Below are 20,705 nucleotides of genomic sequence, written 5' to 3' on the forward strand. Positions count from 1 at the left end.
AAATACCTTTGAAACAAAACACTGCATCAACATGTTTTCATCAACCCTACTTACAGCCTGGAAATGTTAAACAAACATTTCCTTTCTCACCCTCATTATTGAGCAGTGGATGGAGCAGCAAAGATGAATTCACTTTACTGATTTTTATGATGTTTTAAATAAGGAGGAGAAAGTCTTTCCTGTTATTTTACTTTGCAGTTTCATAGATGGTCTTAATTTGCAGAAGTGATGCTTCCATTTAGCAAAGTGAACCGCTTTCATGATCTCCAAGTAGGGAAACTGAGGCAAGGAGCACAAATTTTCCCAAATCCAATGAGTAAATAAGGAGCAGCATGGGTCCAACCCCATAACAGCAGTGCCCTGACTTCATTTAACACAGACCATGATCGATTTGCAAATGCTACTGATGGAAAAGACCTTTTGCAGGTCCCTGTAAGTCCAGGATTTTTCCCTGCCTTGTGCTGGAGGCAAAAGTGTTTTATACAACCCCTATATGAAAATAATTCAAGCAGGAGGACTTCTCTCATTTCCCCTGGGGGGAACATTCTGTAGCTGAAGGGATTGCAGCATTAGGAAATACTTCCTGATGTCCACAGCTTCTAGAATCTGTTGATATATTATTAATAGAAAGGAAAATAAATATAGGTATTAATGCCAGCAGACACTGTCTACTACTAATAGCTGTTAAAGTAATATATTCCCCTTGTTTTTAGCTCTTATTAGTCATTTTGCAAAGGGTTACAAGACCCTTATGCATCCATTAGCCAGTCAGCCATGTGAAATTAATGTGGAGCAATTTTCATAAGCATTACTCAGAACTAATAATAATTAAGCATTATTTTCTGCTCAGATAACACAGAAAATAAAGCCTGACTTTTATGCCAAGATGGGTTTACATTAGCTTAAGGTAGATGAATTAATTCTCATTTACAAGGCTTCTCCACCAGCTAGCCAGAAAATATCAAGGTAATTAAAACCTATTTGTGAGGTTCTGTCCCATTGCACATTCACTGAGTTTTCTGATTGCTGCAAATTACAGGTGTTTTTATACAAAGTGGGACATGGAGGGGACTTTGCTGTTTGCTTCCTTCCCCATCACTTCCAAGAAAAGCAAAAACCTCCCTGTGAGCACCAGAGCACATTTTGCAAAATGCCCTTTGCTGCTGGAGATCACTGAAGGACCATCCGTGGAGTGAAGGACCAGCTCAGTCCCAGCTCAGGGCTGGGATGTGGAGCTTTCAGAAGTGCTGGTAAAAGGCCTCTAACAGAGAAAAAAAATGTTATTTTCTTTTGATTTAGCATTTACTTGCAAGGGATTAGTTATGGCTTATTATAAAACAAAGGGGTGTCTGAAGGCAGCATTCTCTGGACAGCTCCAAAATGGTTCTGTCATCATGGAATTCTGGAATGGTTTGGGTTGGAAGGGATCTTAAAATACAATTTCTTTCCAATCCCCTGCCGTGGGCAGGGACACCTTCCACTAGCCCAGGTGGCTCCAAGCCCTGTCCAACCTGGCCTTGAACACTTCCAAGGATTCAGGGGTAGCCACAGCTTCTCTGGGCAACCTGTGCCAGGGCCTCACTAGCCTCATAGCCAAGAATTCCTTCCCAATATCCCATCTAACCCTGCCCTCTGGCAGTGGAAAGACATTCCCCCTTGTCTTGTTCATCCAGGCCCTTATCCCAAGTCTCCAGCTCTCCTGGAGACCCTTTAGGCCCTGGAATGTTGTTCTTCAGGCAGATATATTTTTCTCTATCGTTTTTAACACCCAACCCCAACGTTTCCCATCCAGGTAATTAAGACTGATTAGTTATACAATGCTGCATCTTCCAAGATTTCTTGCCCTTTTTCTAGGTCAAGGAGCCGCTGAATTTGACAGATAGTCATGTCCCTGACGTCTCTGAAGATGCTCTTAGCTTGGCCAAGCTGCAAGATAGAGGATACTTTAGTCCAGCTAATAATTAGCTTAAGATACATTACCCCAGAGCTGTCCTACCACCAGCTAAACTTATGTGCAGTTGAGTAAGTGAGGATCTTTCCTAAGGTTTCAACTTTCCAAGGGGATCAGCACCTTCAGATGTCACATCTCCACTTTGCATCTGAGCTTAGCAAATAACTGGGTCTGACATGGAAACCCCGTGTTTTTCGGAGGATTATGGCCCCTCTTGTCCAAGTCCTGCCTCTTCCATTTCATTTCTCCACCCCCTGTCTCATTGTGATGCCTCATGTTGGTGTCCGTGTCCACACCAGTGAGGTGGAGCAGGTTGGCCTCGCACAGCAGAGGAAAGAGATGGAAGTTCTGACTTTTATTATGTGTTCAAAAATCTTCTCTCAAGAAAACTAATTGTTACTAAAGAGATAAATAAAAGGAAACAATGCTCAAGAAACACCGGCTGTGCCCCAGCTCTGGAACGAATGACCCTGAGATGTGCCCCGTTGTCCACACCTTCAGTGAAGAAAGGTTTACCCCTTATGGCTGTTTCATTCTCAATCCAGCCAAGGTAGCTGTAAACAGACGTTAAAATCTTGTGGTTTGGCTTTTCCTCACTGATGATTCCGACCTGGAACCACTTCATGGTGTTCCAGTAGCTGCAAACCAGAGGTCCCCCGCTGTCCACCTGTGGCAGAAGGAGGATGTTACAGCTGGATCAAACCTCAGGGCCCTCATAGCAGCTGTTTCACACAGGCTGACTGGGAAAATCAAACTCTGTCCCAGTTTTGTGGGGAGTTAGAGGAAAAAGGAAATTTAGATTCAAAATTTCACAGCTCAGTCCCAAGATGCTGCAGAATAAATAGATACAGAAGGTAAGAGGAGAACAGTCCCAAGCTCTGGCTCAATGCACTGCCCTGTCCTTCCCAGGCTTTTCCACATGGTCCCAGGAGGATCCCTGAAACCTGTCAGCATGAGACGACATCCAGGAGTGAAAAGGGACATTTGCTGTGACTGCTCATTCAGTCCTTGACTTCTCTGCCAGACTGGTGCATGTGGGTGCTGGGTACCTGCCACTGTGAATTTTGGGGGCTGGCATCCAGAAATTGGACAGGAGATGAGCAACAATCCTGAGAAATCCTTCCTGAAACCCGAGGGATTTCACTGAAAGCTTGCCTGGTGCTGGAAAGGCAGCCATCACTCATGCAGAGAGGGCAAGGCTTCAACTGCAGATTGCAGCCACCTCAAAGGGAGGAAGATTCTCCTGATGGCTGTTCTGCCTGGAACACCAAGAGCTCATTTAGCTATGGAGTCTCTGAACAAAACCCCAGGGAGAGAAGAAACCAGCAAAAAATGCACCCAGGCAGATACAGCCTTTTCTGAGGAAAGGGTGGGAGAGCTGGGGGGGTTCACCTGGAGAAGAAAAGGCTCAGGGAGACATTAGAGCCTCTTCCAGTGCCTAAAGGGGCTCCAGGAGAGCTGGAGAGGGACTTGGGACAAGGGCCTGGAGGGACAGGACAAGGGGGCATGGTTTTAAGCTGAAGGATTGTAGATTTGGGTTGGAGATTAGGAAAGAATTCATGGCTGTGATGGTGGTGAGGTCCTGGCACAAGTTGCCCAGAGGCAACCAGTGGCTGCCCCATCCCTGGAAGTGTCCAAGGCCAGGTTGGATGGGGTTTGGAGCAACCTGCGATAGTGGAAGGTGTCCCTGCCCATGGCAAGGAATTGGAATGAGATGATCTTTAAGGTCCCTTCCAACCCAAACCATTCCATATTTCTTTGCACATCTTCAGTGCTGTGCAGCCCCTCCCATAAATAAATTTCCTTCCACGGTGGGTTTGCATCTTTTTTCCACCTTTTCTCCAGCACATATGGTGAATAAATTCAATACAAACCCATTTCCCAAGACAGCAAACTTTACTGGGAAATGTTGTCCTTCCCTGTTTGCACACTAGTGAGAGAAACATCTCTGTCATTAATGGATGAAGCCTCTTCCTCCAGCAGCCACCCTGAGCCAACACACATTAATTAACGAGCAAGGAAGGCACTGTGGTCCCTTGTGCAGCTCATCAGCACTCACTAAAGTTTATGGCTGAATTCCTACTCCACTAGATGGAGAGTCCAGGTCATTAATATTCTTTTTTTCCCTGTTTTTTTTTTTTTTTTTTTGTTCAAAATGCATACAGGAGGGAGAAATTAAGATAAATACAGTGGGAATGTTTACAGAATCATAGAGCATTCTGAACTGGAAGGTGCCCACGAGGACCACAGAATCTTTAGGCTGGAAAAGAACTTCAATATCATTGAGTCCAAACACAAATGGGCACTGAAATGGTGTTATTGTAGTAATAGCAGTGGTGCCTGCAGCTCAGGTGGTGCTGATAGACCCTGTTCAGACTCAGCACCTAAAGACATTTCCCAGTCCTATTTCAGCCAAGAATTCGTGTGAATAACACGAGTGACCTTGCAGTGACCTTGGCCCCCGTGCGTTATCGTCATCCTCGGCGATGGCATCCTGTTTGAATGAATGAGCATCCACTCACAGCTCAATTACTGGGAATTTTGCTGCTGATTCCCTCAGGGCAGGAATAGGCCAAACTGTATTATCCTGGTAGCGAGAGGAAGGCGCTCGGAGCCTCCCACTCAAAGATGATAAATGGAGCGGGGAGAGCGCGAGGCGGTGACGCAGCAGCTCACGGCCCTGCCTGCTTCTATTCCAGCTCTTCCCATCGCAGGAGGTTTTTAGCACTGGTGGAGCCCCTGCCCACTATGGGGCAGATCATTTTCAGTGTCCAGTTTAGGGGCTGTTCACACTTGCAAAGGATCTTTTAAACACCAGTTAATTCCTGATGCCTCATGACTGTCCTCGGGGGAAACGTCTTATTGCGTTTCGGAGCCGAGAAATCCACGGAACAAACGGGATATGATTTGCACGAGGCAACAGCAGAGCCAGGAATCCCTATTTAAGCCATGCCTCATGCAGTTTTCCTTTCAAATCAGGTCTGCTCTTCTCTCTTTGCCTCTTTAACCATGACCATTTGGTTGGTGGGGAAAGGGGGATCACGATTTAAAACCTGGGCAGGGAGGGAGTTCGGCAATGCTGTGACAACCCAGGCAGCAGCTGCAAATCCATTTCCCTAATCCCCAAGCTCCGAGACCCAAATCCTGCTTCAGATCCCTTTCCATGTGGGCTGAGCTGCTCTGCTTCATGGGTGCTACTTCTAATATGCCATTTCTCTCAACTTCAGCTATTTAATGTGATGATTTTATCACAGTGTGGGCTAAATCATCCCCTCCGTGTGATAATGTCGCTCACATAATTATAGCAGGAGCCCGGATGAATCAGTAACCTGGTTTTTACAGGACTAAAGATGGAGAAAATAAACTCAGTTCTTGGACACTTCTGAATATCCCTGTATCCACCTTAAGCTCTCAGAAATGCCAGCCCAAGGTTTTCCATCCCTCTGTAGGAGAGGGTGTGGGAGGAGCAAGTTTTGGAGTGCTGGGACAATTATCTCATCTCTGTGATGCTTCCAGTGACACTAATTTAATGAACGCTCAGGTTAACGACTCTGAGGATCGAAGAATTATTAAATGCTGCTTTCAGGCTCCTGTATCCTGGTGGTGAAATACTTCTGGTCACCAACACGCAGCAGATACCTGAAAGCTCCTGCTTTTCAGTCTGAGTGCCAAGTTTCTGGATAGAAAAAAAAAACAAACAACTAAAAATAGCATCTTTGCTTCTGTTGCATGTTTTCATCTAGGAGAGGAGTGAAAAGCAACCACAACAAATCAGATCTGGTGTTGAATTCGTGCCTTAAACATGTTAATCCTCCTATTAGGAGAGGTGAGAGCAATGATGTATTCACTGACAAATAGCTCTGGGTTGTATAAAATCTGTCACTGACTAACAAGGTTCTTTGTTCACTGGAGCACAACCAAAAGTTTCATCTTTCTCCTCCTCGCTTTTGTGATCATCAGGAGCCTCTCTGCTGACTTTAGCGGGCTTTGGATCAGAAGTGTAATCTTCTCCCTTTTATATTTGTATTTGTGTCTGCAACACAGTGATTGATCAGAACAAACACATTCAGCCACATAAATCTTCTGAGGTGGGAGAAGCTCCAGGGGAGGGAGAACAACTCATCTGATCCTCATTAGATGGATACACAATCCCTGCAAGTCGTTGCTGGTTTCATTTTCATGTTGGTAAGCTCTGTGTAAATTGGAGACAATCAGCATGTGAATCACAGCACTGGCCAGCAGAGCTGCCCTGGCTGCTGGAAGCAAAGGCAAACACAGGATTCTTCAGTTATTTCAAGCTGTCTTTGGAGAAAGGTGGGAGGAAGGAGGCTGTGGCCATTTTAGTGTGCAGGTACCAAAAATGAACCAGGTAACACGGGGCACCTGGACCTCTTTCATACAAACCCTTTGAGATCTCAGGTGAGAGCCTTCAGGTACTTTGTCCCTCCATCCTCATGATGAAAAATGGGAGAAGACCACCCAAATCCATCCATGATGTCAGCAGGGCCCATTAGTAACTGTGGTGGCACAAACAGTTAAAATGCATCTGGCCAAAGCCCCGTGTGGCCCAGACTCCTGTCTCTGACTCTCATTTGCAGCAAGTGCTCAGGGAAAGAGAATGAGAAACAGTACAAGTATTTACAGAGTTGTATTTACATCACAGCGGTTAATAGCCTCAGAGAGATCTCCATCCAGGAAGTTCCCTAATTGCTTTTTGAATCCATTTATCCCTTAGGATAAATACCCACAACATCCTGGTCGGTGACTTCCATAGTTTAATTATCTGATGGATGAAAAAACACTTCCTTCTCTTTGTTTTAAATCTGCTGCCCGATAAGGCCCTCAGACATCCCTCCTTCATGTCTTTGGAGCAGCAGTGACACGAGGACAGCTCTTGACTCCTCTCCATGCTGCTCAGGAATTCGGAATTCTCTGTCACATCCCCATCAGACATCACTTTTACAAGCCTTAGAGCCTTGCTCTGTTATTCCCTGCTCTGCCAGAAACTGGTCCGTGTCCCTGTTCATCCTTCCTACTCTACTTCCCTCCTTTTCTAAAATTGCCACTCCTTTCTCAGATGGAGTGAACGGGAATCACACACAGCACACAAGGCATGGACTCACATGATTATTGCCCTGGCACCACACATTTGCTTTGCTACCTTTTCCTGTCCTAATAATTCAGAATGCTCTCATTGCCTTTTTGACCTCCACAGAGCCTCAGGCTGATGTTTTTGAAGGACTATCCACAGTTACTCCAAGTTCTTATGTGGTAATAGCTAAATTAGAGCCTATTATGGCAAGTGAACAGCTGGAGTTGCTTCTCCCTGTATCCATTATTTTTCTTTATCAATAATGAGCTGCATCTGCTCTTTAACCTTCTGCATCTGTTTTAACCTCCAGTCACTCAGAACACTGAGTCCTGCTGCAGTCAGCTTCCACTCTGACCACTTGGAATAATGCTGTGGCCAACTTGGTCACCTCAGCATTTGCCCTCCTTGAACATCACAATTCCTTGATGGATGACAACATAACTCTCCTTGGAAGCCCTTTCTCCATTCAAGTCCTTCCTCTGTGTTGCCTCCCTTTCAAACTGAAGCCCTTCCACTTCACAGCAGTTCGGTTTCTCCAAGAACCTTTGGTGAGAGTTTTGGAAATCTCAGCTCATATTAGATGGTTGCATCACCCTCTGCCACCTGCTTGGCAACTCGTTCAAAGAATTTGGATGTGCCTGTGAGTCATGGCTTTCCCTCAAAGCTGTATTGACTCACGGGAATTGAATGAGAAGTGGCTTCTCTGAGTCATCACACCCATTCCCCCAATCCCAGGGCAAGCACACACTGGGATTTGGTGTCCATCTGGCTCCAGAGGTGTTCTGCTCCCCACAGCCTCACCCACCAGGTACACAAAGTGATGCTGGACCCCAAGCAGCTTCAGTTTGAGGGACCAAAAACTATGATCCAGAGGAAGAAAGCAGAAGAGACATCCGACATCATTAACATCCCAGGTCCTTGCAATAGGAATTAATTTTTGACAGATGAAATTAAGCCACCACAGCCTGAATGTGCTCACTTGTCTGCCCACATCATAAAATGATAGAATGATGAAAGCCCTCTAAAACCCTGGGATGCAGGAAAAGTGTTCTGGTTCTTGTGAACTGCACATCAAAGAACACTCCAGTGCAAATTTAAGAGACTGCAAATGCAGAAACACCTTTTTACTGTTTTGGTCTGGAGCTTCCCAGGACACCTTCCTACATAAAGCAATCTATCCCTTAGGGAAAAAACTCTTCTCATGGTGGTAGTGACAGTTCAGTGATGGAAAATCCATGAGAGGGATAGTGAGTGGTTTACTCTTTTCAATAGGAGTAGAAGACACAGTCTCAAGTTGCACCAGAGGAGGTTTAGATTAAATAATATGAAAAAAATTGTTCACTGAAAGGGTGGTCAGGCATTGGAACAGGCTGCCCAGAGCAGTGGTGGAGTCACCATCCCTGCAAGTGTTCAAAAGACCTGTAGATGTGGGACTTGGGGCCATGGGTTAGTGGCGGCCTTGGCAGTGCTGGGGCAGTGGTTGCACTCGATGATCTCAGAGGGCTTCTCCAACCTCAACGGTTCTGTGATTCTAATATTAAGGTAAGGTACAGCCAATATTAAGGTAAGGTACAAAAATTAAGTAATTTTGTATAGTTCAGAGCTGAAATGTGGTTAGTTTTGACTCCTGGCCCTGAGGAGACCTTTGTCTGATGGGCAGAAGGACCTACAACCTCAGACCTCATATGGATACTCCCCATCCCAAAGGGCTGCAGCCACACCATCACTCATCTCCCCTGTTTGGGTATTTTGAGCAGTCTGAGGGACTGCCCATGCTATCCTGGTTTGTGATCTTCCCCTTGAATCCATGATAATTTACCTTTGTGGACCTAATTTTCATTTGCAGACTTTTTTTCTTAAAAAAATTCTATCTCACAGGTCTTCCTTTGGAGTTTTGGAGCCACGTTAGGACCAGCAAAAGGATTCAAGAACTTGTGAAAGAGTGTAAGAGCTTTTCCAGCGTCAGGTTCCCATTGCAGTCACATTATTGGCACTGAGGTGTGGACTGAGGTGGGAGCAGTGGGATACCAGGGGGATATCCTGGGATATCTAAAATAGCACTGGATATTTAGATGTAGGCAACTGTCCTGCCTTGGAGCCAAGTGTCTCCAAACCAAATATCTTCAGCTTGATTTTAGTTAATGGGGAGCAATAAACACACACACACAGATTGATGTCATTTTAACATAGGTGGTTAAAACAGACAAAGTAACTCACTTGCCAAAAGTGCTTTTTTTTTCTTCCTGTTGATGGAAAGATGGTTGTGTAGATGCTGATGGTTATAGAAAAGATGTTTGTATTCTGGCTGAGTAAATCCCACCCAGATTTGCACAACAACTACTACTATTGCTCCAGCTGTGTAGGGTGAGAGCCCTGAGCATCCCAGATGCTGTAAAGGGATTTTTCCCTTTCCAAACTGCTGACGGTACATGTGGGCAGGACATATTGCAGCTGAACAAAAGAGGTCCTTCCCTGCTTTTTCACAGAACTAAAGGAATCAAAATCCAGAGCTCCAGATGCATCCTGGCATCATTTCAGACATTTATCCAAGATGGGACAAGGGGGAATGACTTTAACCTGACAGAGGGCAGAGTTAGATGGGATATTAGGAATAAATTCTTCCTGTGAGGGTGGTGGCCCAGGTTGCCCAGAGGAGCTGTGGCTGCCCCATCCCTGCAAGTGTCCAAGGCCAGGCTGGATGGGTCTTGGAGCAACCTGGGCTAGTGGAAGGTGTCCCTGCCCATGGCAAGGGTGTAGGATGAGACGATCTTTAAGATCCTTTCCAATCCAAATCATTCTATGATTCCATGGCCAAAATCACCTCCTGCTACAGTCTGTGGGAGGGGGCAGATACCTACAGCCCATGAGCTGGGACCATCCCACTGCTCTTGGGGCCACACAAGGATTCTTTCCCTTGAAAGTCAGGCTGGGGACTTGGCCCCCCTTCATCTGCTGCTGACCTGAACTGCAGATGAACTGTGACTCCAGCTGAACACGCTCCATCCTAATCACCACATCCAGAGCTGCCCCCACAGCCTCTCTGAAATATAATTGGGCCATTTACTGAATTTTGCCTGGGCAGGGAAGGCACTGAAGGGAGGCATTTGCTTTGTGAGTCCCTTATACTCTAATTATTGTTCAAGTTACCATTGCATCAGAGCCTGACAAAAGGTGCTTAAGAAAGCAAGGAATTAGACATCAATTGTGGTTCATGGGGTCATGGAAGAAATGTAGCACACACAAAAAATAATACATAGGCCATCTCTAGTGTCTGTTCCTTAGCACTTGTACCCCATGAACATCCATTAATGCTAATGTTTGTGACTAAATAGAACTATAAGTCAATTACAGCTCCTGTTAGTGTTAATTCACAGTCAATCTATATATTTGTCTGCAGAACTGCGAGGGAATTGGGATATAATAGATTTTGCTTTTTAAGTGAATGGATTATTTTTTTTTCAAGTACAAATACTTGGGAGCTCTGCTATTCAATCTCCTTGAGTTATTATAGGAATATGGCCAGTCATCCACAAATTAGTCTTGTCTGGTACTGGCATGATGGCAGCTGGTGAAATGCCTGAGCCTTTTTATTCATGGACTTTCTATTCATGAAATGGCCTCAAGCTGTGCCAGGGGAGGTTCAGGTCGGACAGCAGGAAGAATTTCTTCATGGAAAAGGTGGACATGCAGTGGAAGGGGTTGCCCAGGGAGGTGGTGGAGTCCCCACCCCTGGAGGTGTTCAGGAAAACAACTGGATGTGTCCCTCAGTGCTCTGGGCTGGGTGACAAGGTGGGGGCCAGTCACAGGTTAGACTTGAGGATCTCAGAGGTCTTTTCCAACCTTAATGATTCTGTGATTCTGTGTCCTGTTGCCACAGGGGTACTAAGGCAGTGGGCAGTAGGATAAACCTTCTACATGGTGCCTTGGTGGAGATACTGGTGGGACTTTAGTTATTCACATAAATCAACTTTAACCTGCAACAGGGGAAATCTGGCACACAAATGGCACACAGGGCAAACACCGAGGATATTCATGGAACCATAAATTCTTTGAATCATGGAATGGTTTGGATCAGAAAGGACCTTAAAACTCATTTCATTCCAACCCCCTGCCATGGGCAGGGACACCTTCCACTAGCCCAGGTTGCTCCAAGCCCTATCCAACCTGGCCTTGGACACTTGCAGGGATGGGGCAGCCACAGCTTCTCTGGGAAAGCTGTGCCAGGGCCTCACCACCCTCACAGCCAAGAATTTCTTCCTAACATCTAACCCAAATCTTTTCTCTTTTTGTTCAAAACCATTCCTCCTTGTCCTGTCACTACCTGCCAGTGTAAAAAGTCGTTCTCTCCATCACAGTTCAAAGACTTGGATCCAGATGTAGATCATGTGGACTTACCACCTCAAGTCCAGCAGCTTTCCTGCCTTAGCCTGGCTCTGGACAGGAACACTTGTATCCTGACACTCAGCAAAGCTCAGATAAGGTTAATTGTAAGGCTTTTATGTACTCTGTGTCCAGAGCCAAGCATGGCTTCCAGGTTTCCTGGGATCACAGCTAGAGTAACAAACTCAGCCTCTCCAGGGCTTGTTCTCTGATCTGGAGTCTCTGCCTTGCCTGAGCTTCTCCTCTTTCCTAGCCTCTCCAAAATGATTATTGTGGGTGGCTCTTGATCCATGCAAAAGCTGGAGCTGTGTCTGGAAGTCATCCATGAGACAGCTGGTTTGCACAGACCAACACCATGCCCAGGGCTGCTCTGTGTCCATGACAGTGATGACTTTGTAAAGGATTTAGGTCTTTTGAAATCCAGCCTCATTCTCCTTTGACACAAACCCTGGAATCTTTACAGACAAGCAGAGCTCGATAGGTTGCAGTGTCCACAGCGCCTCACCCTCTGCCCAGGGCAGGTGAATTGTCCAGCTCTGGGCCCCTCAGACAAGCACTTCCCAGAAAACCACCCATCAGCAAAATGCAAGTTAGAAAATTCTGATGAAAAATCATGTGACTTGTTTGTCCCCTGAAGGGCTCCACTTCCAGCCTGGGATCTGATTTTCTCCTGCTCTCATTATTTCAGGTTGTGAGACTTCCCTGCCTGGTCAAGCTCCCACAAAAAGTGGGCAGGTGCTGGATCCTGAGCAATATCCCACATGCAATCCTCGTGTGCTTCCACTGCTTGGAAAGCTCACATTCCTAGTTCATTTCTCAGATAACTCTGACATTATTGTAGATCAAAATAGCTCCCTCATCAGCTTTCTGAATACGGGAGATTCATTTCTCTGGGTACAAATGCTCTCTGTTTCACCAGCATAATTCACCCACAGAACTCTAGACTGGGCTGGGAAGTGCACTCCTTAATCATGTTAATGTTATCCCATGGCAGGTTTCTTCTTAAAACTTTTGATTGAATTGAATGGAGGTGAAAGTCACAACTTGAATGGCTGCAGAGGCAGATGCTCCCTGGCTAATCAAAAAATCATTCTGCAAAGCAAACTTCTCCTTCCCTGCCCTGCTACAGGCCCGGCTTGCCATGGGTTTGCAGCCTCTGGTCTTTGCAACCACTGTCTTTGCCCCAAGGGCAGGGGATCTCTCTCTGTCCTGGGTGCTGTTTTACTTCCTTCAATGAATAATTCCTACGGGATGAAGCTTCCATACATGTGTCTGCCCATCCATCCCTCTCCAAACACGTGCACACATCTAAGATGGGGTTGGATGGGGGTCAGAGCAATCTGGGATAGTGGGAGGTGTTTCTACCCATGGCAGGAGGGTTGAACTGAGTGGTCTTTAAGGTCCCTTCCAACCCAAACCACCCTGTGATTCTAAAATCCTTGCCCAGTGGAGAATGGAGGCTGCAGGAGAACCTCCTTCACAGGCTCTCAGAGGAGGGGTTGGAGGTTGGATGCTACAAAAGATAGTGTTTTTTGGCTTTCAGACTCTGTTTGCCATCAGGTCAGCAATCCTGAGGGTAGAATATGTTCTGAGGGCGCAAGTTCTGAGTGAGTTTTGCCTCACTCGGGTGTTTGTGTCAGCTCCCTGATATCAATTACTGCTCAAACTCTTTCTAATTTAGTTTAAAAAGTCTATCTTCCTCTATCAGTACCACTTTGCAGCAAGATGGGACTAGTCCTGGCACCCATGGACCAACCTGCCATGTCAGCAAAGGACATTTGGATCAGAGCCAGAACCTCACCTGATAAACATTTCTAATATTCAGATTAAACACTCCTGGCCCAAACTTTTCTCCCCATTCTTTTGCTTTGACCCTCCAGGACAAACATTCTTGTCTCCTTTCAGTACGTAACCTGGTGGTGAAGCAGCACTGCCTGACCCTGGACTGAGGGAATGTTGGTCACTTTACCTGGCAGTTGCCTCCTTCTCCTTCCTTCACCTCAGCACACATCATGTTCTCCTGGAGCTGTGGGATCTGCTTCAGGCACTGCTCCCTGCTGATGAGCTTCACCCGCGCTTTCTGCAGCACGTGGGATGCTGGCACAGCATCTGCTCCAGGAAGTGGGAAGAGAACCATTAACAAACCTGCAGAGCAGCTGGAGACCTGCCCTGGGACTGATCTCAGCTGAATTCGGAAAGCATCTCAGGGCAAGGGAGTCTCAGGACTCAACCACGGGGTCTTGGGGTCGCAGGGGCTTAGAGGGGCTCTCCAAATGTCAGCAAGGATGAGTTTGTGCTCTTGGCTTTATTATAGGACCATAGAATGGTTTGGGTTGGAAGGGACATTAAAGCTCATCCAGTTCCAACCCCCCCTGCCATGGGCAGGGACACCTTCCACTAGCCCAGGTTGCTCCAAGCCCTGTCCAACCTGGCCTTGGACACTGCCAGGGATGGGGCAGCCACAGCTTCTCTGGGCAACCTGTGCCAGTGCCTCACCACCCTCACAGTGAGGGAAGAGTTTCTTCCTAATGTCCCATCTAAATTACCCTCCTTCAGCTTAAAGCCATTCCCCCATGTCCTGTTGCTCCAGGCCCTTGTCCCAAGTCCCTCTCCAGCTCTCTTGGAGCCCCTTTAGGCAGTGGCAGGGACTCTGAGGTCTCCATGGAGCCTTTTCTTCTCCAGGCTGAATAATCCCAGTTCTCAGGGATTATTAAGTTCTCAGGTGTCTCCAGAGCAGAGGTGTTCCATCTCCTTGGAGACGCCTACAGCAAAGGATTGTCATCTGTGGGCACTTCCATGGAATGCCCCCATCTTAGCTGGAAAGTCACCTGACAATCTTCTGTGTTTTAGATCTTACCATTGAGTCACAATTTCCTAAATGTGCTGGGAGGATTTAGCTTAGTGAAATACAGAAGGAATGAGCTTCTGATGATCTGAAGGTCTCTGTTTCATCCTTCAGACTCAGGTTCGCTTTAGAGATAAACGTGGGTGAAATTAGTGGGTTTTCCAAGTAGCCCACTGGCATATTTTCAGTCTTTTTGTCACCCTCCAAACCATTCCATGAACCTGTACTGCTCGCTACGGCCTTATCACACCATCACAACATCACACATCCCTCTCATCAGGGGTGTGCCAGGGCTGAGCAAATTGACAGCAATTTTTGGATAACAGAATCAATGTCAGCTGAGCCCACACAGCAGCAAGAGGCCGATCTCTGGAGCCACACCACGAATTTTGCAAAGAGATGAGCTAAAGAGAAATCCTGCCATGCCTCAGAGGGACTCTGAACAGCCACTGCATTTCTGTTCCTGAGAACATGTTACCTTGGTGAAACGGGAGAGTTTCACAGCTATGACACAGTGTTTGTATTACTGTTACATGAGCAAAATGAAGCCTGGGAAGGAAAATGCAGTTTCAGAGGGGAGATAGCAGCCCTTTGGAGCAGAATATCGAGGATGAAATGGGACATTCACTCTACATCCTAGGAAGGATTGCTGAATCCAAAGGCACTGCCCTGCCCACGCTGTCCTGATTAATTCTTTTCACTAATGAAATAGCTCACTCACTATTTAGTGACATTTGTTCAGGATAGACATTTTGGGTCACAGTCAGTGCTGGAACTACTTTCATTAGGGCTTAAACAAGAGCAATTAGCAACAGCAATCTGCTGTTCTAAATGAGTGGAAAAAAAGGGGTGGCCAACACCAGAGTCAATCTGGCTCATGGAGGCATTAAGCCAAAGACAACCCTAGACCTTCATTTCCCTTGTTCCAGACCACTTTAGACCCAGCCTAACTGGGTGAATCATAGAATATCCCAAGCTGGAAGTGACACAAGGATCCCACAAGGTGGGAAGTGTTCAACGCTAGATTGGATGGGGCTTGGAGCAACCGGGGCTAGTGGAAGGTGTCCCTGCCCACGGCAGGAGGTTGGAACAAGATGAGCTTTAGGGTCCCGAACCATTCTGTGATTCTATGGTTCTTCTCAACCATCTTTGTCTTAATTTGGGTGCCAAAAAATGGGTCCAAAGTTTGGGGCCCTGCAGAGCAAAGGTGGCTCTAAGGTTTCAGCTTGAAAACACACTCTCAGAGCACCCAACTTTGCTCTGGGGGTCAGCAGGTGACTGGTTCTTGCACTGAACAGAGAATTGGTGGGTGTGTAGGAGCTGTGAGGGTCTGGAAGTGTTAACCAGGAGGGTAGGGCATGGAAGTTAGTGTGGATAACCCCTTCTGGGATAGAACATCTCCTTGAAATGGCTCAAACCCATCCTCCATTAGCAAAAACACCTCCTGACAGAGCCTCACCTGCACTTGTGTTCTCCCAGCCAGCAGCCCAGCAGTGCTGCCAGGTATGGATGTCACACATAAAGGGCAGGCAGATGGGAATTTTCTCCTTGCTGAACTCGATGGGAGAGCTGAGCAGGATGAGGGCTATGTCATTTGCCATGCTCGTGCTGTTGAAGTTCTCGTGGAGGATCAAGCTGTCTGGTTTGTGTTCTTCCAGCGGGACACTGAGGTTGATTCCCCCCACTACAACCGTGAGATCTGGTGGCCTTATAAACAAAATAGCAGTGGAGACATAGTAAACATGAGGGATTTGGGTCCTAAAGGTCAGTGTCTCTTCCCCCTGAGCAGGGTAGAGGGATGGCCAGCAAATGGCACAGGTAGTTTATCCATAAATGCCCTGGAAATCTACCCTCACTTCCAGGCAAAGATGATTTCCAGAGGTAGAATGTGAGTGCAATCATGTTATAAATAACCCAGTCACCAACAAACAGATGGAATGGGTTGGATCTTTTGGATCACTGTGCCCTGGGCTGGCTGCTTGGGCCACACTGCCCCCAGCCAGCTGCTCCAGGCTGTGGTGCCACAGGTCCTTTGTCATTGAGCAGTCTCAGCTCTTGAACCTGCCAAATTTTGGAGGAGGCTCACAGAGAGCTGGACTCCACCCCTGGGCATTGCATGGGATGAATTTATCCAGAAATTTTTGGTTTAAAATCAGAGTCTCCATGAGATAAAGGTGTTTTCTATGAGAAAGCAAAGATAATTTGGGGATTAGAATAAGATGGAATGGAATATGTCACTTTTTACAAGGTGCCACAGCATTTGTAGATGGACAGGAAATGCTTGGGGCCCCCAGAACGTTATCATGGGCATGATGACACAAGGCTCCTCAGACCATTCCTGAAAGTATTCCCTTTCTACTCCTCATGGTTTCTGCACATTTCTGTGTTCAAAAATGGGCCTGTTTTCCCCAAAGGAGAAAATTCCCATTTTAAGGGCTCACATATATATTGTGTTTGACCCCAAGAACATCCATATCCTACACCCACAAGGAGGAGTGTTACCACCCCATTGTGCCTGGGCTGTCCTTCGTTCCCTGGAGTACTCACAGTTCTTTGGCAAAGCAATGGGCAGCAGTTAAAATCCACAGTGCACTGATGATGGTGCCTCCACAGATGTGCTTCCTGTGGCTCTGGATGCTCACGTGCCACGGGAACTCTCCCAGCTGCACAGATCTCCCTGTCCCGATCCTCTTGCCAGTCTCCAGGAAGGACTCAAAGGATGGTCGGAGGCCACACTCTGGGGACAAAATGAGACATGTGGGACATGTCCGAGAGTGCCACTGCCTGTGCAGCTCAGCTGGAGGGGCAGGACAGCACGCAGAGCACTGGTCTATAATATGTATGAAATCATGGAATGGTTTGGGTTGGAAGGGATCTTAAAAACCATCTCATTCCACCCCCTGCCATATCCCTGCAGGGACACCTTCCATTATCCCAGGTTACTCCAAGCCCTGTCCAACTTGGCCTTGGACATTTTCAGAGATGGGGCAGCCACAGCTTCTCTGAGAAACCTGTGCCAGGGTCTCACCACCCTCACAGCCAGGAATTTCTTCCCAAGATCTCATCTAATCCTGTCCTCTGGCAGTGAGAAGCCATTCCCCCTTGTCCTGTCCCTCCAGGTCCTTGTCCCAGGTCCTCCTCCAGCTCTTCTGGAGCCCCTTTAGGCACTGGAAGGGGCTCCAAGGTCTCCCTGGAGCCTTCTCTTCTCCAGGTGAACACCCCCAGCTCTCCCAGCCTGTCTCCAGAGCAGAGGGGCTCCAGCCCTTGGAGCATCTCTGTGGCCTCCTCTGGACTCGCTCCAGCAACTCCACATCCTCGTGCTGTTGGACCCCAGACATGGATGCAGCTCTGCAGGTGGGGTCTCACAAGGGTGGAGGCTGAGAATCCCCTCCCTTGACCTGCTCCATGATCTGTACACCTGATCCTGATGTCCCTGTCCCCTCCCCAAACCCGCACTCTGCCAAGCACTGCCCGAGCAGTTTGAGGGTGGGCAGGACCCACTCATAAGCAGTCTGGATAAAATCCTTGTTCAGGGAGTGGAAGGTTCAGCATTAGGCTGAACAAGGCCATGAGGTCCAAGGAGCAATCCCAGGCCTGTTTCACTCACCCACGTGTGAATATCCTGCACGGCCACCAGCAGCAGTGGCGCTGCCCATCAGAGAAGTTAAACAGGAGACGACGAGGAGCAGCATTTCAATCCATCTTGGAACAACACTGTTCCCCAAGATTCAGAGCTGTGATGCCTCTGCAGACACCTCAGAAGCATCTGCATTCCATGTCAACACAGCTCCCTGCCAGGGTATGACATCACAGCATCCTCTGTTCCTGTTGACAGGGCGATTGGATGCCATCCTTCCTAAGGCCAAAAGGTATCAATGTTCCCTGAGGGAAAGCTCAGTGATTTCCAGGTTTGTGATTTCCTTTAGCTCTAGAAGGGACAGGACAGCTGGAATTTCTTCCCAATATCCCACCTAACCCTGCCCTCCAGCAGTGAGAAACCATTCCCCCTTGTCCTGTCTCTCCAAGCCCTTGTCCAAAGTCCTGCTCCAGCTCTCTTGGAGCCCCTTTAGGCACTGGAAGGGGCTCTCAGGTCTCCCTGGAGCCTGAAGGCAGTTCCTGACTGTATCCTGGACTGACCTCACAGGGTGTAGCAATAGTGGATTGGGTGAGCTGGGTGCTGTAGCCCTTTCTGGATCTTGAACCATCTTTGAAGACCTTGGATGCTGGTCCTGCATTCGCTTCCATCTTCAACTATGAGAAATGCTGAAGTCTTAATTATTTTTATCTCCACTTAGACTGTGCCTGGGGCACTTACTTGTATGTACTTAAACAGGACCACGTTGCCCCACCGCTGGAAGTGTTCAAGGCCAGGTTGGACAGGGTTTGAAGCAACCTGGGCTAGTGGAAGGTGTCCCTGCCCATGGCAGGGGGTGGAACTTGGTGATTTTTAAGGTCCCTTCCAACCAAAACCATTCTGTGTTTGCAGAAGAAAGGGGAAGCTCTGTCACAGGGCAAATTTCAAATGGTGCCAAGTTGAAAGTTTCATATCAGAGATGTTGAGGCAGCCACTCCCTTCTTCCCTGTGGGTGAGGACGGCTCACAGGGCTAAATCCAGCTTAAAAAATTAATCCATGAGGGTGAATTAGCATCTCACCTCTACTGATCAAATCCCTCACAGTCTTTGTCCCTTCAGCAGCAGCTGCAAGGGGTCCAGGCCAAAACTCCACCCCACAGTAACTCCAGAAATAAATCTGTGGTGGCAAAATGTCCTGGTGTGGGCCAGTTTTAGCATCAGTGGACCCATTTATGCTGATTTCTACACCAACACATCATTTCCATCAGGACAGGACTTAAAAAAACCCTCAGCCAGGTTCAGACTTGAGCATATCTGTATTAAGGACAGAATGTTACTTTTCCCAAAGACTTTCCAGCTTGTTTCAAAACAGAAACACGGAGTAGGAGGGGAGGGAAGGGAATTTTATAAAGCCCCCAAATGATTCAGAAATGTTTTGCCTAGGAGCAAATCAGGAGTTATCCCACTGAAATCTCAATTAACAATGCACAGGATGAAAGTAATATTTTATTTTCCTCTCCTCTTTGCTTCTCTGTCACCTCATGCCAAGGAAATTAGATAGAAGTGCTGGTTACCTTGGCAGTGAGCAGTGGAACAACTACATGGCATGACACATTAAGGACAGGATCAGTTACCACAGCAACTAGAAATCTCCAGTGGGACGTGGGCACATTTTGGGGCATCTCCAGAAGAGCCTAACATGCCAGAGATAGCTCCTGTGAGCTTTCCCTAGGACTAAAAGGACTGTTTTCCTCTGGATTTTGAGACTGGAACAAAGTCAACATCAGCTGAGGAACAAGGGAAGATGGGGAGTTAATTTTTCTGGCACATATTTACTGTCCATCTTTGGATAAAGCAGGGGGGGCTTCAGCAATGGATTTACAAGCCCAAACTGACACTCTGATTCCCATTTTCAGTCCCTCCAAGTTTGGAGCTCCATCTGGTCTGCTGGGTAGGTACAGGAGATGTTCAGGAGCTGGTTTGGGCCTTTCTAAGCCTAAAATATGAGTTGGAAACATCAAACCAAGATATGGAGAGGAGTGCCCTGGAGAGCTCAGCAGGAGGAAATGCTGTGGATTTGTGCCTCTGGGTCCCAGCTCTCTGGCCCTCAAAAATGAGCTTTAGAGCCCAGAATGGATGGATCAAGGTGGGCTTCTACAAGCTTTACCTAAGAAAGCACACCTGCAAGAGGACAAACTATTGGCACATGTTCTTCAAACTCAGTGATCAAGACAGTCTCCAAAATAGGGAACACATGAGAGGCTCAAACTCATGCTTCCCACTGGGAAGTATTACAAGCAGCAATTTGGACGGGACAAACCAATTCCCAACCCTCCTAAAGAAGCTGTTTGTCCTAGGATATTCCACAGCATGGAATGATAGAATAGCCTGAGTTGGAATGGACCCCCAAGGATCATCAAGTCCAACTCCTGGCCCTGCACAGGACAGGCCCAACAATCCCCACTGTGTGCCTGAGAGTTGTCCAAGCACTCCCTGAATTCTGAACCCACAGGATCCCATATCCATTTTCTCCCCAGTATCCCATCTAACCCTGCTCTCTGGCAGTGGGAAGCCATTCCCCCTTGTCCTGTCCCTCCATGCTCTAGTTAATATGCACAATAATACAGATTTCAAAGTCCTGGTGTTTAATTAGCAAACTGCAGCCTTTTATAATATTTGATTTTTTTTTTTTTTAGATCTACCCAGATATTCTTGGAACATACCACAGACAACATTTTTCTTTTCTTTTTCTGTAATTTATTGCAGTGCAGGAAACGAAACTGATTTCTTTTTGTTTTGGAGCTGTCAAGAAGCAGCAACACATTACAGTTTGTACTTTCTCTTACTAAAATTATTTCAGAAA

General features: G+C 47.1%; 1 protein-coding gene across 1 annotated transcript; it reads right to left on the bottom strand.

Moving 5' to 3' along the window:
* Positions 1-2,291: 2,291 nt before the first annotated feature.
* PRSS55 (serine protease 55) lies at positions 2,292-18,054 on the bottom strand. Its single transcript, XM_032683426.1, has 5 exons — positions 17,876-18,054; positions 16,816-17,005; positions 15,728-15,975; positions 13,393-13,532; positions 2,292-2,618 (listed from the first exon to the last, which is right to left on the bottom strand). The coding sequence occupies exons 1-5, from the start codon at positions 17,958-17,960 to the stop codon at positions 2,310-2,312; spliced, it is 972 nt and encodes a 323-aa protein (XP_032539317.1). The 5' UTR covers positions 17,961-18,054; the 3' UTR covers positions 2,292-2,309.
* Positions 18,055-20,705: the final 2,651 nt, after the last annotated feature.

Source organism: Chiroxiphia lanceolata, chromosome 3 (genome assembly GCF_009829145.1).
Source record: "Chiroxiphia lanceolata isolate bChiLan1 chromosome 3, bChiLan1.pri, whole genome shotgun sequence".
Lineage (NCBI taxonomy): Eukaryota > Metazoa > Chordata > Aves > Passeriformes > Pipridae > Chiroxiphia > Chiroxiphia lanceolata.

What these genes read in the sequence shown, in the direction of transcription:
- PRSS55 (XM_032683426.1), bottom strand. Translation starts at nt 17,960, where the DNA reads ATGCTGCTCCTCGTCGTCTCCTGTTTAACTTCTCTGATGGGCAGCGCC. An exon ending in TGCAGGATATTCACACGTGG is followed by an intron (nt 17,006 to 17,875) that starts GTGAGTGAAACA and finishes TTTTGTCCCCAG; the next exon opens with AGTGTGGCCTCCGACCATCC. An exon ending in CATTGCTTTGCCAAAGAACT is followed by an intron (nt 15,976 to 16,815) that starts GTGAGTACTCCA and finishes TTTGTTTATAAG; the next exon opens with GCCACCAGATCTCACGGTTG.